This window comes from Pipistrellus kuhlii, unplaced genomic scaffold (genome assembly GCF_014108245.1).
Source record: "Pipistrellus kuhlii isolate mPipKuh1 unplaced genomic scaffold, mPipKuh1.p scaffold_m20_p_3, whole genome shotgun sequence".
NCBI classification, from domain to species: Eukaryota; Metazoa; Chordata; class Mammalia; order Chiroptera; family Vespertilionidae; genus Pipistrellus; species Pipistrellus kuhlii.
This window is the reverse complement of record NW_023425529.1, coordinates 9,970,199-9,988,381: the sequence shown is the minus strand read 5'-3', so window position 1 is coordinate 9,988,381 and position 18,183 is coordinate 9,970,199. Positions and strand designations below refer to the sequence as shown.

The 18,183-nt window shown below is 42.0% G+C and overlaps 1 protein-coding gene across 5 annotated transcripts in view; it reads right to left on the bottom strand.

Annotated features, from left to right (window-relative positions):
* The window catches only part of GNPTAB (N-acetylglucosamine-1-phosphate transferase subunits alpha and beta), a 52,633-nt gene that overhangs the window by 32,369 nt on the left and 2,081 nt on the right, over positions 1-18,183 (bottom strand). For 3 of the 5 annotated variants that reach the window (XM_036459114.2, XM_045587593.1, XM_036459112.2), the window contains exon 2: positions 5,768-5,853. The exons of 1 other annotated variant lie outside the window; for it this stretch is intronic. In XM_036459114.2, the coding sequence (XP_036315007.1) occupies positions 5,768-5,853 (86 nt within the window). Of the gene's footprint in view, positions 1-5,767; positions 5,854-18,183 lie in introns of those variants that run through there. One more of the 5 variants, XM_045587594.1, reaches the window with a different exon arrangement.

Sequence of the window (18,183 nt, the reverse complement as noted above, 5' to 3'; positions counted from 1 at the left end):
TGGCCTTACCCAAACAGGATAAGACCTTGCAGGCTGCTGTGCCTTTGAACATGCTTCCTCTTCTGCCTGAAATATCCTTTCTTTCATGCTTCTTTCAACCACTTCCTCCTTCCCAATCGCCCTCTTCCCACTGCTCCCACAAAGAGCATGTACTGCTCAGTACGCAGCTCCCACTGTGCTTTGTTCACTAAGGAATCCTTAGCACACTGTGTCGGACTGTTTTTTAGTGTCTATCTTTCCAGTCTGGATGCGTATTCTGGGCCAAAATGATAAGCATTCTGTGCCCTGCTTCATTATTTCCTCTCTTCCCTTTATCTTCAGCTCTCTCTTCCACCATAATGGTGTGCAAAAAGCTTCCTCAGATGGGTCTTTTCTGCATACATCTGGGCCAATGGTTCTCAAATGCTAGCAGGAATCACAATCTCCTTGTAAAACAGACTGCTGGGCTCTATCCCCAGAATGCCCAATTCACTAGGTCTGGCCTGGGGCCCCGGAATTCACATTTCTAATAAGGTGAAGCCAATGCTGCTGATCTGAAAATTCACTTTGAAAAGTGCTGATTTATATGTACATAATAGTTCACATTTTTAAGTAACAAAACAAAAACTTTCCCACTAAGATGTCAGTTCTATATGAGTTCTGCTTATTCATCACTGCATGCTTAGGAACAGTGCCTGGTACACCGGGTATAATATATACCTGTTAATTAAATAAGTATTAGTTCATTCCCTCAACATACATTGGTCTTTTCCATTAAAAAAAAAAAAAAGCCTCACATTACCCTCCTGTAAATTATCTGGGGTCACCCTACTCCTACTTCTTGGGGTTGCTTAGACTGAAAAATTAAAAAACTGCTTAAATAAATTAATTTAAAAATATTTTAACAAGAAAAAAAAGGAGAATCTGGGGGAGATAATAGATCAACCGAAGGACTTGTATACATGCATATAAGTACAACCAATGGACATAAAACTCTGGGGAGGGAGGGAATATGTGGGAGGGAAGGAGGGGGGCAAAAAAAATCATTAAAATATGTAAAAAAATAAAAAATAAAATAAAAATTAAAAAAAAGAAAAAAAGGAACTGTACGTTCCAAAGCTTTCCTATAAAAGTACTTATCTGCTATTAAAGATTTTTAAAGTAGAATCAAGAGATATCCATACATATTCAAATGAGGGAAACAATGTAAGTACATAATGCATTTATGTACTGGCTCTTCTAAGACTTTAAGATCAATTTAATTCTTTGGTGTTAAACTAACAAACCTAATGAAACCACGTGATCTACTCTGGGTCAATGAGTCAATTATTTTCCTATTAGACACGGTCACAGTGAGTGTGAATCTTTCATTCTAACCACGAGATCACTATCTTAGTTTCCAGACTAGAAGGAAGTCTATCTTAGTTTGAAGACTATCAATCATCTATGACTCAAAACCAAAGCTGTGATGACAGTGACACAACTTTTATTTTAATCAGTTTAGATTAAATGAAAAGTAGGTAAAAACAAACAAAAACAAAAAAAACTTAGAACTTAAATAGTATCTCAGAACCAAAAAGTTGGGAGAGATTTTATATTTAATCTAATATCTACAATTTAGAGTACACAAAATTGAGCCCCAAACAAACATAAGGCCTCACAATTAGCAGTACATAATTTATATATTCTCTTGTTACTGACATATAGAATGGGATTTTTTCCCATTCAGGGCAAACAACATGAAAAAGACGTATAGAAAAACTAGCAAAATCATGAAACTTTCTAAAAACATTATGATATTCTAAAATATATTAGAACATATGATATGTTATATATGACCCATTTACTTGTCACCATCAGAATTATGCAACTTAGAAATACCCCTGCATAAAAATCAAACTACGGTACATTTTAATGCAATTGAAAAGCAGGAAAGAAATATTTATCACATAAAAAAACTTTCTTCAGAAACAGAAGAAGAATTTGATTACAACTGCTGACCTCAGTATTTGTGTTTTCTAAGCTAGTTTTCCTTCTAAAGGCTGTGAAGTGCTCGGGGCAGGGATTTATACGGCTGCACCATCAGCACTCAGCACAGCAGAAGGCACAGTAGGTTGAGTAGGTACTCAATAAATGGTTAAGAAAAAAGACAATCCATATTGAGCTTTCCTTAGAAAACTCAGTGTTACTAAAATGAAAACTGAAGAAGTAGGGGAATTCTATTTCATTAAGAATTCGTTCATGCAATAGTCCTCAAAGTGTGGTCATCAGACCAGCAGTACAGTATCATCAGTGAACACGCTAGAAATGAAAATTCCCCAAGCCCCTCTGAGACCTACGGACTTAGGCACTTCTGGGCCGGGGAGAAAGCCTTCCTTGAGATTCTGGTACATAGTAATAAAGTTTGAAAATTGCTACATTAAGGAAATGGTTCTCAAACTTTTTAGTCTCAGACCCTTCACACTCTTAAAAATTATTAAGGTCCCCAAAAAAGTTTTTGCTTATAGGTTATAACTATGCACACCTAAGATATTTTAAGTTAAGTTTTAAAATAGTAACTCATTTTAAAACAAAATAAACCACTTCACTATTCACGTTAACTATTCGTATGAATAACTTTTTTAATGAAAATAACTATTTCCCACAACAACAAAATTTAGTGAGAAGAAAGGCATTGTTTTACATTTCTGCAAATCTCTTCAGAGACTCAGAAGAGGAAAGCAAACACCTCCAATCTCTTGTATTCTGTCTGACCCCCTTACGTTGTTTTGGTTGAAGTGTATGAAAAAACCCCAGGCTCAAACAGATATGAAGTTGGAAAGAGGAATATTTTTTTGCTGCTAAACCAAAAAAAGTGGTAGTTTCTTAAAAATTAGTTGCAATATGGAATTGGAAACATAAATTTTTTGTGCTTTTATATTCAAATCCATTGGTCTTTCTTTCCCTTTGAATAATGGCTCTTTCACCCATGCAAAAGTCTGTAACATCAATGTACTAGTTACCTACAGAATAACAGAGTATAGAGTTTTGCAGATCTGCCAAATGGTGACACATTGCCTTACTTTTCTTATATAATATTAATAATGGGGATTGTTTTGGATAATTACAAATCTACTCAGAGAAGCCTACAATGTTGTGAAGCTGGCTAAGCTCACAGTGGTGGAAATGTGTTTTCCAAAATTCTAATATTCATCTGAAAGTTTAAGCTTTATCATTGGCAACAAATACTATTTTTTCTTCAAGAGACAGGATCGCTTGTTCATTGTCAAGAAAATTCTTGCCAAATAACCAAGTCTGATAATCATACTTGAATTTGTCCTTTCAGGTTATAACAATGGTGTTCCATGAACAGAAGAGCTAGTTCAGGCCACAACTCAAACAATTACCATGTGGCTTTTCCTCAAGACAATCCCCATGCAGTCAGGTCTTTAGGACTGCCTCCCCTTTCCTCTCACACATTAAAGGCATACTTACTCAAAGGGCCAAGATACAATCAAACTAATAATTTTTTACTGCTTTATCATAAGTATTTTTAAGTAAACTAAGTTTCTCTTGCACCTGCAAATATGAGGTGGTAGAGAATACAATGACTCATGCTAAGGTGTGGCAATGTTACCCACACTGCTTTTATACCACCAATGCTAATGTCAACACAGTAAAATAGCAAATGGCACCTTAGTATGGTTACAAAAATAGTTTTTATTTCACAGGTACCCAAGATCTTCATAAACTTCTGTTTTAAGAGATCCTAAGAGAAAGATCTAGTTTCCTTACTCCACTAGTTACTCGGCTACAAGTTACCTCCCCTACTAGACTACAAAATTCTTTACAGCAGATAGTTATATCACAGGATCTAAAACAGAGTAAGACTGATTCCATCTTCATTAAAGAAGCAAAGTCTGGGTGTCATTCATTTAAGGACCACAGCAAAGAGTAAAGCTTTAGGTCAACTCAAGAAATCCCACAAGCCCTCTTCATTGATATGGTGTGAACTATAATAGTGCATACATCCAGACCAGCCAGTGTGACTACATGGTTGAACATTAGCCCATGCACCAAGAGGTCACTGGTTTGATTCCTGGTAAAGGGTTCATATACAGATTGTGGGTTCAAACCCCAGGAGGGGGAGTGCAGAAGGCAGCTGATCAATGTTTCTCTCTTATCGATGTTTCTATCTCTCTCTTCCTCTTCCTTCTTCTCTCTAGTAATCAATAAGAAATGTATTTTTTTAAAAAAAACAATGCATAGACCTAATTAGCAGTTATTTTTAAAACTTCTTACTTGATAGAAATCACTAGGTTCTCATAACAAGAGAGCAGAGGGATAGGGAGTGCTTCTAAGCTTCAGTGATTGAATCTAGAAGTTCTTAGAAAACTGTCCAAGTGTGCCAATGAACACCAATTATTACTTGTAGTTTCATTGGATTTTCTGATTCAGTGAGTAGATTTATGGGTTCTATCCTCAAGGGATAATGACAGTCATAATCTCTGGTTATGACTTCTGACATTTAGACCAAGTTCTTCTGTGAAGTTAAGTACCTCGGTAGCTACCTCCCTTTTGTTTTGGTCCCCTCTTGCTCCTTCCCCTGTATTGATTTGCTGTGTGCCATTATAATGAAAAGGAGAGTCAATAGATACTGCACAAAGTGAATAAATCAAAAGGGGAAGACTTTTGATTTTAAAGATGGAATGATCACCAGAAGAATCCAAAACAAAAATTCATTAACGGTGGTTCCTGAGAGTGGGAAAATCCAGAATGGAACAGAGAGAGGCTTTACTTTCTATTTTTCTGTATTGCTGAACTGCTTTCACCAGAGACATCTATTGCTTTTATGATATAAAACAATATAAATAATAGATTTATAGACAAACAATGAACAGAGCCTGTGCAATTCATTTCAACTGCAAGAAGGGAAGGAAGGGATTGGTAAAGACTGCTCCCAATGTCTTGTGAGAGAAGAAAACTCTTCAAGAAAAGGAGAGGTTGAAGGCAGCATTCAAGAATGGCCGCACCAAGAAGCTTGACCTTAAGGAGCCAAAGATCCAACCTGGAGGTTGTTTGCTCCTTCCCATAGCAAGACAGCAAGATGTGGTGGCCACAGGGACAGGTGAGGTCCAGTCCCGGTGGCGACCATGGGAATGGCCCTCGTTAACAAAGTGACGTCAACCAGAGAATACTGGTCAGGGCTCAGAACAGCTGCAGAGTAGCCACTCAGTTCCCTCATCCTTCAGGGGGATGAAATTACCTTTACCTCCTGGAACTGGGGCAGCATACAATGAGATCATGTAACAAAGTACTCAACAAACTGCAAGGCAGCATTACTCTTTGGGAGTCAGATTTTCCATCTAAAAAATGTGAGGATTTGCCGGGACCAGTTTGGCTCAGTGGATAGAGTGTTGGCTTGAGGACTGAAGGGTCCCGGGTTCGATTCCGGGCAAGGCATGTACCCTAGTTGCGGCACATCCCCAGTGGGGGGTGTGCAAGAGGCAGCTGATGGATGATTCTCTCTCATCAATGTTTCTAACTCTCTATCCCTCTCCCTTCCTCTCTGTGAAAAATCAATAAGATATATATATATAGTTTAGAAATGTTTTTTTTTTAAAATAATAAAATAAAATAAAAAATGTGAGGATGCATTACAAGGCTCCTTCAGATGGGAGGAGTCTTGAATAAGTTAAACCACATCTACAACTTGGAGAGATCCCTTGACTGCTATATTTAAACATGGGTGCTTTCCTAACTTATCATTTAACTAAAAATAAAATCTCCAAAATGTATCTTTTCTCACCGATTCTGAAAGGACTTTCCAGCAACATTGTCTCTGTAGGAATCAAATAAAACGTGGTATTGATCCCGGCTCCATTCCAGAACCACCTAGGGAAAAGAAGACAAAGAAAAAAACAACAATGTTTTGGGTGTATGTGTGTGTTTTTATATCTTCACTAAAGGAAATTTTAGAGAGAGGGGGAGAGAGGGGAAAGGTAAAAGGGGAAAGAGAAACAGCAAGTGGAGTTGCCTCCCATATGCACCCCAACTGGGAATCTAACCCACAACCTTTTGGTGTATGGGACTCCAACTGAGCCACACTGGCCTGGGCAAGAAACAATGTTTTATTTGCATCAAATAGTAAGAGTTTACTACTTTCATTTCATTAAGAATTGCTAAAAGAACAGGTAAAGCAATGAAAATCCATCTATTACTCAGTGCTTGCCATATGCCAGACACTGTGCTCAACCCAGATGAATAAATTACAAGATAAGAATAGTCTCATACATATGAAAATCAAAGAGATTTAAAAGGCTGTGATATGAGCATTGGGTCTTGGGAGAATGAGGTCACCAGGTAGAGAGAAAGGACGGTGCCAGAAGAGCATGCTCAAATGCTGAAAGCGGCAAACTCGAGTTGTTTGAGGACAACTATACAGCTGGTTTTGGCTGGAGCACACACCGGTAGGAACTGGAGGGAAATGCAGCTGGGAGAGGACGCTGGGCCTGGACTAGGATGTGCCTTGTGTGCCAGGGGAAGCAGAGGTACTGGAGGGCTTTAAGGGGGCTACATGATCCATTCAAAACTTGGAAAAGGCCTGCTGGTGTGGCTCAGTGGTTAAGCACTGACCTATGAACCAGGAGGTCACAGTTCAATTCCCAGTCAGGGCACCTGACCAGGTTTCAGGCTCAATCCCCAGTAGGGGATGTGCAGGAGGCAGCCAATCAATGATTCTCTCGTTGTTGATGTTTCTAACTCTTCCTCTCTGAAATCAATAAATATATATATATATATATATATATATATATATATATATATATACATTTTTAAAATTCTTGCTTGCCGTTTTTAACTATTCTACCCACCCCCACCTCATATGAACATGCATGCATACACACACACACACACACACACACACACACACGACCACCTCCTCTCTACACTATACTACTAAGGATAGTTTGTTGGTAAAATTTAAAAAACAATGAGCTGAAATACTATTTATTAAAATACTACATGAGTTCTGAAATATGTCATAAACAATGTTGTTAAGAATTACTGCCCAGCCAGTGTGGCTCAGTAGCTGAATGAGATGCAAAGCCCATAATTCTTTGCATCAGAGGAATTCCCCAGCTAAGAAAAGGAGGAAGGTAATTATTAAGAAGAAAACGGGTGTATTAGTATAGTGCAAAGTTCGAAAGATTTACAATCAGAAGACATGAGTTTAAATCTGGGACTTGATAAAATCTAGAGCGCTTCTCTATTCTCAATTTCTTCTTCTGTAGAATGAGGAAATTAATGCCACCTATTTCACAAGACTGTTTTGATGAGTAAATGAGATATGCCGGTCATACAGGGCTGTATAATACTTACATACAAATTGTTCACATGTCTCTTAAAGATAGCATTTACAGTGCTGCGGTATAACTTACTGGTTTAAATATGTGTCTACACATCTGTGAGCAACTCAAAGCCAGGAACTTGACCTTTTTATTTTTATTTCCAGATCTTTGGACAATCCCTGACATAAAATCAATCAACTTTTTATTTTTATTTTTAATCCTCACAGGAAGGTACTTTTTCCATTGATTTTTAGAGAGTGAAAGAAAGGGAGAGAGGAGGAGGGTAAAGGAGAGGGAAAGGGGTAGAGAGAGAGAAACATCAATGTTGCTTCCCAAACATGCCCTGGCTGGGGCTGGGGCTGGGGCTGGGGCTGGGGCTGGGGTTGAAACCTGCAATCCAGGTATGTGCCTTTTACCAAGAATTGAACCCAAGACTCTTTGGTGCTCCCGCAAACACTGGCTAGGACATAAACATTCTAGAATGAATGAATATGGCTACTAGTTTTACAAGGCAACTTGGAACAGATTACCACTCCATAGTTTCCCTCTAGAACTTTCTGCTTTCGGATCCATTCCCAAATAGTCAGGTAAAGACTAAAGGGCTAGTACGGCTGGTGTGGCTCAGTGGTTGCATGTCGACCTATGGATCAGGAGGTCATAGTTTGATTCCTGTCAGGACACATGCCTGGGTTCCAGGCTCGATCCCCAGCAAGGGGGGCAGGGAGCATACAGAAGGCAACCAATTGATGATTCTCTCCTCACTGATGTTTCTATCTCTCTCTCCCTCCCCCTTTCTCTCTGAAATCAATAAAAATATATTTAAAAATAAAAAAGACTAAAGGGTTAGAGTTGTGAAGACACAACAGCAGGCCTACTAGGCACACAAGGACATAGAACTCTGTACAAGCACATGTCACTAGGTCAATCTTCAAAAGAATGTGACATGCCGTCCTATAATACTTAAGGAGTTGGAACTCTAACCTCAAGTAGTAAAAACTCTAACACTGACAGAGCTTTTCACACATTGATAATCAGAAGTCTACATTATTCTTAGACTATAAAGGTTCTGCATAGTTTCTGAAAACAAAATTTAGTTTGCAAAAAATAAATTTAGTTTGTGTTGAAGTGTACTGAGATGAAGATCCCTATCTTAAAGATATTCTAAGCTTTATCTTTTCTACCAACCCTCTTCCTCCTCCTATCTGCTTGTCACCAGAATTCTCTAATCACATCTGATTCAGCATGCTCATTTTGTTTTCCTGTCTTGCTTATAAATAAGAGGAATTTACACCTCACAGTTCTGGAGGCTGGAAATACCAAGGCACCGGCATATTTGGTGTGTGGTGAGAGCCAGCGTCCAGATTCACAGCCAGCTGTCCGCTCCTGTGTCACCTCGCATGGTGGGAGGGGTCCAGAAGCTCTCTGGGGTTTCGCTTATGAGCTCACTATTCCATTTGTGACCTAATCGCCTTCCAAAGACCTCACCTTCTAATACCATCACATGGGAGATAAATAAATAAAGAGACTTGCCCAAAGTCAAGCATTAAATCAGCAAGAGATAATGCCAGTTTCCAAAAGCAGACACACCTTTTTTTCAAGCCTTTGTATAATTATAAAAATCAGTATTGAAAACCTGCTGATTCTGAAGCATTGCACTCAGCGTGGTATTTTTACTGCCCAACGGCCTCCTGCTGCCCTTCTCTTCCACCTGTGATTCACCGTCCACATTACCTCTAGAGCAGTGGTTCTCAGCCTTTCTAATGCCCCGACCCTTTAATATAGTTCCTCATGTTGTGGTGACCCCCAACCATAAAATTATTTTTGTTGCTACTTCATAACTGTAATTTTGCTACTGCTATGAACCGTAATGTAAATATCTGTGTTTTCCGATGGTCTTAGGCGACCCTGCTAGCGGTTCTCAACCTGTGGGTCGCAAAAATAATTTTATGGTTGGGGGTCACCACAATGTGAGGAAGTATATTAAAGGGTCGTGGCATGAGAAAGGTTGAGAACCACTGCTCTAGAATAATCGTTCTAAACAGAGACCTAATTCATCATTCTCTTGCTTTAAATTGTTTGAATGACTCTCAGTTTTTCAGGATAAATCGAAATTTGTTAGCCTCACTCAGTAGGCAAGTCCTAAAGTGGCTACCGCCTGCCTCTGCATCTTCAATCCTGGGTATGCTGCAGCCCTTCAGAACTACCTGAGTCCCGAGAAGGTGACAGTGCCTCCCACACATATACCTCTACACCTACAGCATCCTTCACTTGAGAGGGGTGCGCGCGCTCGCGTGCTCGCTCTCTCTCTCTCTCTCTCTCTTTCTCTCTCTTTCTCCCTCCCTTCTTCTCTCCCTCCCTCCCTCTCTCCCCAGCATATGATGGCACAGCAAGAAGGCGGTCATTTGCAAGCCAGCAAGAGAGCTCTCCCTAGATACCAACCATGCTGAGCACCCTGATCTTGGACTTCCAATCTCCAGAATCATTAAGAAAATAAATGTGCTGTTTAAGCCAACACCCAAACCCCTTTCTTCCCTAAGCCAGCTTCTTCAAGATCAAGCTCACATGTCACATGTCATCCTGTCTAAGAAACTGCCCACACCCAACAACCGTCTATCTTCAGCTGAAGGTATCACACTACATCTTGAGATTGTCTATCTGCCTGTCCATCTCTCTGTCCGGAGAGTGAGTTCTCCAAGAGCAGAAAGAAACGGAACCATCGTTGTGTCTCTAGCATAGGGGTGTCGAACTCAATCAGAGAAGGGGCCAAAATCTAAAATCCAGCCTAAATCGTGGGCCGAATGGTTTACTGAACAGTCATAAACTGTCATTGTGATGGAAACGCAGTGGAGTGCAGTGATGACAGCGCGGTGCGGGCCACATTGCAAGGCCTGGCGGGACGGATTTGGCCCGCGGGCCTTGTGTTTGACACATGTGCCTAGCAAGCAGTAGAGTGACACCTCCATAAACCTCTGCCAAATGAATACTTTGTGAAATTTTAGGAAAGAAGCTTTATCCAATTTGGAATTAATCAGAGACGGGAATTAAGTTAATGGAATGAAGGGGGGAAAGCGAGGTATATAAGGGGGAAAAGAAAACTAGAACCCTCCTAAAAGAAGAAACAATGTTTTTTTAAAAAGAAAAATTTTAAATTGTTTAAATGTACTTATTCCTGGGGGGAGGGGGGGGTCCAACTGGGGGAAAAGGAGACATATGAAAAACTTTAGACAACAACAACAACAAAAAAATGCATTTATTCACTTTAGAGAAAGACAGAGAGAGAAAAACATTATGCATTCATTGGCTGATTCCTGTATGTGCCCTGGCTGGAGATGGAACCCGAAACCTTGGTGTATCAGGATGGCACTCCAACCCAGCAGCTGCCAACCTTTTGACCTCCCGGACCACCAATGGTCCACAGACCACTGGTTGGCAATTACTGCTCGAACCAACTGAGCTACTACCTGGCCGGGACAAGAGGAAACAATTTAGGATGCAATTTTAAAATGGGCAGTGTGGATTTTAGTCAATTGTAGAATTCATTTGGCTCGCCCTGTACAAGTGTGACTTAATCTGTAACATTTTTGAAAGATCACATTCTTCTGCTTAATTTAGTACACACATAAATCACACCCGGGCTGATTACTCACCCGTTTAAGATACTGCATGTGATCATGAGATTGGAACAATCCATCTAAAGAACAGTAAGAACTTCAAAAGATATATTGAGAATAACCTTTTATAGCTCCACTTGTTTGTTACATTTTAGAATGAACTAGAATAACATATGGTATTATATAGTTCCAGCTGTATTAAATTAATAAACTTACACCCTCTGCTTTTATATAAACCATAATAAAGCAGTCAGATAAAGAAATCACTGTGAACTTCTCTGCTCTGTCTCCAAGGAAAGATTAATATACTCTTCGCTGTGTCCTTGGCACCAGCCCCGAAGTAAGGTCTCCTGCTGCTGCCTTCATAAGCATCACAGCCAAGGGAAGAACTGTCCTAGGACGCAACACGTGGCATTTAGCTAGCATTTACTGAACCCTACACCAGGTACCATGCAAGGTGTCATATACATGAAGCATCTCATTTAAACCATCTTTCCTCAATAAAGCTTAATCACAATTAGTGAGGAAAAAAAATTGTATATGTATTTATTCAACAAATATTCACTAAGCATCTATAGTTGAGTCTGAGTGGACAAATGAGCTTGTCCATCTTGCTCATTTTTGTATCTCAAGAAGTCAGCAGAGTGTTTGGCACATAATGGAATAAAAAAGCCAGATTATCTTGCACCCTAAATCTCTCAAGTCGGTTCAGTTCTCTTAAATGCCCTATACGGGTCTAACCCTAGGCTCCCAACTAACAGTCCCAATTGAGGGTTTCTCAACTTTGGCTGTATTGACATTTAGGATCTGATAACTTTGTTATGGGGGTGTCCTGTGCGTCATAGGATGGTCAACAGCATCCCTGGCCTCCACCTTCTACATGCCAGTACATAACAACCTTGAAAGTTATCCCATTGTTCTCAGGACAAACACTCAAATCCTGAACACCTATTCTACCAAGGCTCTCCATCGTCCAGCCACATGGACTTCTCACATGTGTACCCCATCTTCAAGACCTTCTCATGGTTCCAGGGCCCAAGCACTAGTAACATTTTTTAAAATATATTTTATTGATTTTTTTACAGAGAGGAAGGGAGAGGGATAGAAAGCCAGAAACGTCGATGAGAGAGAAACATCAATCAGCTGCCTCCTGCACACCCTTCCCCCCCCCCCCCCCCCCCGCCCCAATGGGGATGTGCCTGCAACCAAGGTACATGCCCTTGACCGGAATCGAACCCAGGACCTTTCAGTCCGCAGGCCAATGCTCTATCCACTGAGCCAAACCAGTTTCGACAACTAGTAACATTTTTGGCTGCATAATCTTTGCTGTGAGGGTGGTGCTATGTATTGCAGGATGTTTAGCGGAATCTCTGACCTCCACTAATTGCTAGTTACACCAATCCCACACTACACCCCAATCACGGCAACCCACAATCTCTCCAAACGTTACCAAATGCCTCTAGGGTGGGTGCAAAATACCTCCCAGTTGAGAACATTCGGTAGGCCTACCCTCCTCTGTCCCTGCCTCAGAAATTCTACCCTTTCAAGTTGAGTTCAAACCGCATCAAGAACACCCCCAGGCATGGCTCTGTGGTTGAGCGTCAACCTGCAAACCAGGAGGTCACGGTTTGATTCCCAGTCAGGGCACATGCCTGGGTTGTGGGCTAGATCCCCAGTGGAGGACATGTAGCAGGCAGCCAATCAATGACTCTCTCTCATCACTGATGGTTCTCTCTCTCTCCCTCTCCCTTCCTTTCTGAAATCTCCCTGACCCAGCCACCAGACAGTTCTCCCTGCAGGTCTCTCCCACAACACCTTCTACTTCTTTGCAGCATTTCTCACAACTGTTCATTAAGTAGCATTTAATGTCTGAATGCACCACCGGAATATAAACTCCTTGTCTATGGGAACTTGTCTGTTCACTACTCTGTGCCCAGGGGCGTGGCACTGCACTCAAAGAATGTACCAACTGAGTAAGTGCTCTGCTGGGACACAGGGATTCCAAGATAAGAAGGAGAACATCTCTGTGATCAGCATGCTGAGTACAGAAGTGGCAAATCATTATTGAGAAAGAAGCTTGTGCATAGAGAAATAAAAAGTTTCATCTAAGGCGTCAAAATGCCAGATACCACATTTCCAAAAGAAGTGAGGATCCAAGATGTCAAGTTTCCTAAAGAGGTGGTTGAAAACTCATCGAAATCACAATGAAAAGGCCCAGAGGAGGGTTTTTTGGAAGCTGCCGCGGGCGTTCTGTGACTTCTGCTCCGCCTCAGTGGAAGGGGAGGGGTGGAACTCTCCCCATCACCTCAAGCCCAGGAAAAGGACTCCGTGGTATGACCTAGGGAGCCCGTGACAGGTCCCTGCGATTGGGTGGATGCCACGTCTGCCTCACGCCTGGGAAATAGAAAGGACTGGCTGCTGCCTGCTCTGAGGACAAGGGAAAGGTGGTTGCTAGGCAGAATCAGCTCACACGCCCTCACTCCGAGCTGACAAGGATCAGGATACCTGTCCCTAAAAACACGGCAGCTTGGCATAATGAATATTTCAAGCTGAAGAAATCTGAGGAAGAGCAGGCATGGGAAGGATGCTCTGACCTTCCCCTGAAGCAGGTCATATGACCTTCTGTGAAAGGCGCCCTCTCCATAGCTGGAGGAAAGGAGCGTCCTTGCCTCCATCCTTGTCTGCTGAAGGGAATTCTGAACAAGCTGGCCCCGGGTGGCCTGCCTAGCCAGGGAACACGTGCCCTCGTTGTTCCCTTGTTAGCCACCTGGGCCAACCCCCAGAGCTAGGGCTGTGAGCCAGCTGTCAGTCTCCAGGCCCGAGTGAACCATGCGATCTGAGAGGGGTTCCCTAGAGGGAAATCATGAGCCCGTGTTTCACCAGCTCATGTCCATTTTGTCCTACCACAATGCTCCACTCATCAAACCTCGCATTGAAACATTCAGGTGTAAGCACTTCTTTGGGTCTTCATCTCCTTAGGAAGGCTTCCACGTCATGTAAAACTCAAATTAAATTGCTCCCTGGTGTGACTCAGTGGTTGACACAGCATCGTTGATTGGCTGGCTCCTGCAGCCCTCACACTGGGGATCAAGCCTGCAACCCGGGCATGTGCCCTACCCAGGAATCAAACTGTGACCTCCTGGTTCATAAGTCAATATTCACTCAACCACTGAGCCATGCCGGCTGGGCCAACATGCTAAATTCCATGAACATGATCAACAAACTAAGACCTCAAGAGTAAGTCAAACCAAATGCAACTATCAAATTACCAACATTAAGTTAACGATATATATTGAATCGTTACTGAAAGATTTATGAGGGCACACTTGAGCTGTGCTTAACAAAACTCCATATTAATTTGCCCACCTTAGAACACAAGATTCACAGGCGAAGAAGTTAACAAGATATTACAAATGGAAACAACCCACTTTTTCATCTTCTCTACAACAAGGTGGAGGGCTATCAGCTATCACAGTCACATTGTCAACGCTCAGAACCAGGAAAGGAAATGGATTTTGACTCAAGCCAGTGTCTAGGACATCTGTTGCTCTGGCCCTTTTGATAACAACCTCCTGATGTCCCTCTAGGGAACCCCTCTCAGATCGCATGGTTCACTCGGGCCTGGAGACTGACAGCTGGCTCACAGCCCTAGCTCTGGGGGTTGGCCCAGGTGGCTAACAAGGGAACAACAAGGGCACTCGTGCTGCCACTCTGAGGAAGGAAGCTTTCCTTTGCTGGGCTTACTAAAGTGGTAGATCAGAAGCTAGAGTTGCTGGCAGCAATCTTTGTTTCCACATGGGAAGAGCTCTCCTGAGAACCAAACCAACAGAAGGGAAGAACAGGGACAGGAAGAGATTCCTGATGACATCACTCGGGCACCTCGATCCAACCCTGCCAAAGTTTTGCCCTATAATTTTTCAAATACACCAGTCCAAAAACGACCTTTTCTTTTAAGCCGCATCTGAGTTGGGATTCGGTCACAACCAAGCGCTGCTAATACTAGCAGCAATTTTAAACCACTAATAACCCCCCTCCCCAACCCACCCCCTAAAAAAGCTCCTTGTAAAAGCCTCAGCTTCCTCTAGGATGTTTCAATCCATAATTTCCTTCCGTCCTCTGATTTTCTAAATGATTATTGGGTACCTACTCCCTTTATTGTTACTCAGTCCTCATGGCCTCATCCCAACTACATATACAAAGATGGTCAAGGATGAGCTAAAATTCTTTGTGTCTTTGACAGCATCTTCCACCCTACAAGTACAATCAGACAAATCATGTATGAGAAAGAAGAGGTAACTACAGATGGCCTGCATCAAAATAGAAAACTTGCTCTAACTGGTTTGGCTCAGTGGATAGAGTGGACTAAAAGGTCACGGGTTCGATTCTGGTCGAGGCATGTACTTTGGTTGCAGGCTTGATCCTTGGCCCTGGTCAGGGTGCGTGCAAGAGGCAACCAATTGATGTATCTCTCTCACATCGATGTTTCTCTCTCTGTCTCTCTCCTCCTCCCATCCACACTCTCTTAAAAAAATAAAAATAAAAAATAAACCTCAATGGAAAAATATCCTCAGGTGAGGATTCACACACACACACAAAAAAAAACCTTTACTAGAAAAGAGCTTGAAGGGATGTTGGTTAAGGTCATCTCTATCCTTTCATTTGAGTGATAATAATACACCAGGGAATAAGACAAGGTCCCCACTTTAATAGTTGGCTGGGCTGTGGATCTCTCCCAAACCCCTCCAAAGAGAGACCACTGGTATCTAAAGGCTCAACCACTGAGCCATACTGGCCGGGCTGGACCGAGTTTTCAATTTTCCTTTTCACTGAACAAGAATCTTACTCATCCAAAAGGGCAGAAGGTGGGTGAGCAAAAGAAACGAGGGGGTGGCGGGGGCAGGGACAGTTACTATCCACTACAGCAGATTCTGTCTGAACCCATCTGACTTCCTCATGGAAGTTCACTTTTGAATATTTGTTCCCATACTTAGTGCACGTAAGGAAGTGATGTATTTCACACACATACACACCAGGCGCACAGACACACATGCACATATATACACACCCAGCAGTGATCTACAATCCCCTATTCGCAATCCTGAAATCCAAATCCTGAAAAACAAAAAGTTCTCAGTAGGGACAACCTTTTTGTTTCTTATTTGGCAGCAAAACTTGACCTGACCTGAACTTATTTGGTGGCAAAACTTGGCCTAACCTTACTGGAAGTTATTTATAGTCTTTATTTTCCACACTGAGTGTGAACAGTCATATGTTCCGCTGTAAAAGATACCGTTATTTAATTATAAGGTCATTCAGAAGTTTCGGATAAGGAAATATAGATTTGTGTGTAAATAATTCAACTAAGTAATGATGGTCCTAAACTAATACATTGTTTACTTCAAAAGCATGTTTGAAAGTCTATACAATATCAACTAGCAAAGGACAAATACTGAAAATCAGGACTTTCTAAGCTAAAATGAGTCTTGAGAGCATAGTTAAGCTAGACTCCCAAGGGCACATCACTTGCCCAAGAAAACCAGTTTTCAACAGACAAGTTCCCACCTGCTACCCGCACCCCAAGGCAATGAACTTCAGTGAACTTTAGATCCCAGCTTGAGGGTGCTCACTGTGGATGTGGATCCAGCTCTGCTTTTGTTAATCAGAGTTCCCATGGGTTGAACTTAAGGGAAAAGTAAAAAAATATTTGAGCCGAGACCGGTTTGGCTCAATGGATAGAGTGTCGGCTTGGGGACTGAAGGGTTCTGGGTTCGATTCCGGTCAAGGGCATGTACCTTGGTTGCGGGCAAATCCCCAGTAGGGGGTGTGCAAGAGGCAGCTGATCATGACTCTCTCTCATCGATGTTTCTAACTCTCTCTCTCTCTCTCCTTTCTTCTCTGTACAAAATCAATAAAATATATATTTTTAAAAAATATTTGAAAACTAGAGGCCCGGTGCATGACATTGATGCATCAATATGGCCCCCAGGCCTGGCCTGCTATCTTCCCCAGCTGCCAGCAGCTAGCCCCGCCCACTACTGCAAGTCTGCTGCTAGGCATCCCTCAAACCTCCCCCGCCCCCCGTTCCCCATCCCCCATCAGGTGATTGGGGCCTGAAGGCTGGGGGCAGCTCCTGCGTTGAGCGTCTGCCCCCTGGTGGTTAATACCCATCATAGCGACCAGTCATTCTGTCGTTGGTTGATTTGCATATTACAGTTGGTTGATTTGCATATCACACTTTTATATACATAGATATACTTCCCTCTTACTTCCACTTTTCTGTCTCAGAATTAGATGGGTGTACAGCCAATCCCACTTATTCTAAGAGGGAAGGTTTGGCTCAGTGGATAGAGGGGTCTCAGGCTTGATTCTGATCAAGGGCACATACTCAGGTTGCAGGCTCGATCCCCAATAGGGGACCTGTGAGAGGCAGGCAATCAATGATTCTCTTTCATCATTGATGTTTCTAACTCTCCCTCTCCCTTCCTCTCTAAAGTCAATAAAAATATATTTACAAAAAAAAAGAGGGAAGAAAAAAATATTATGAATTCAGAGCTAACAATCAGTGAAATTAACAAGTTGGTAATATTAACTGTATGATGACAGCATTCTTATTTCAAGAGCTTATTTCAAAATAAGGATTAAAGATATAAATCAGTTGATGATAATAATAATAGTAGCAGTAGTTACTACCATTTAGTGGGAGTCTGCTATGTGCCAGGAACTATGTGTGGTATTTTACATACAGATCTTACTTGGTCCTCACTATCAAACCCGCAAGGAAGGTATTCTTGCCTCCACTTTAAAGTTGAGGAAGCCGAGGTTCAGAAAGCTTAAGTATCCTTTCCAAGATCAAACAAAGGACAGTCTGGGCTGTTTGAGAGACCATGAAGAGCTTAACAGAACAGCTCTGGAGCCATATACTGCCGTGGTTTGAACCCAGCTCTGCCACAGGCTGGGCTAGATTAACTTGTGCAAGGGCCTCAGTTTCATCACCTGTAAAATGGGTGTAATAATAGTAGCCATCTCACAGGGGTGGTGGTGTAAGGATCAAATGAGTGAATGTGAAGGCAGTTAAGAGAAGGCCTAGCACTTGTATTAACTATCGATATGTATTAACTATTCTCACCATCATGCCCTACTACGCATTAACTATTATCATGATCACGAAGAATGGCACCAGCATCCAGACGCAGATCTGCCTCGTCCGGCAGTTCTTCTTTCCCACTGTGCTGCACAAATTAACAACCGCCTCAGTGGCAGAGGGG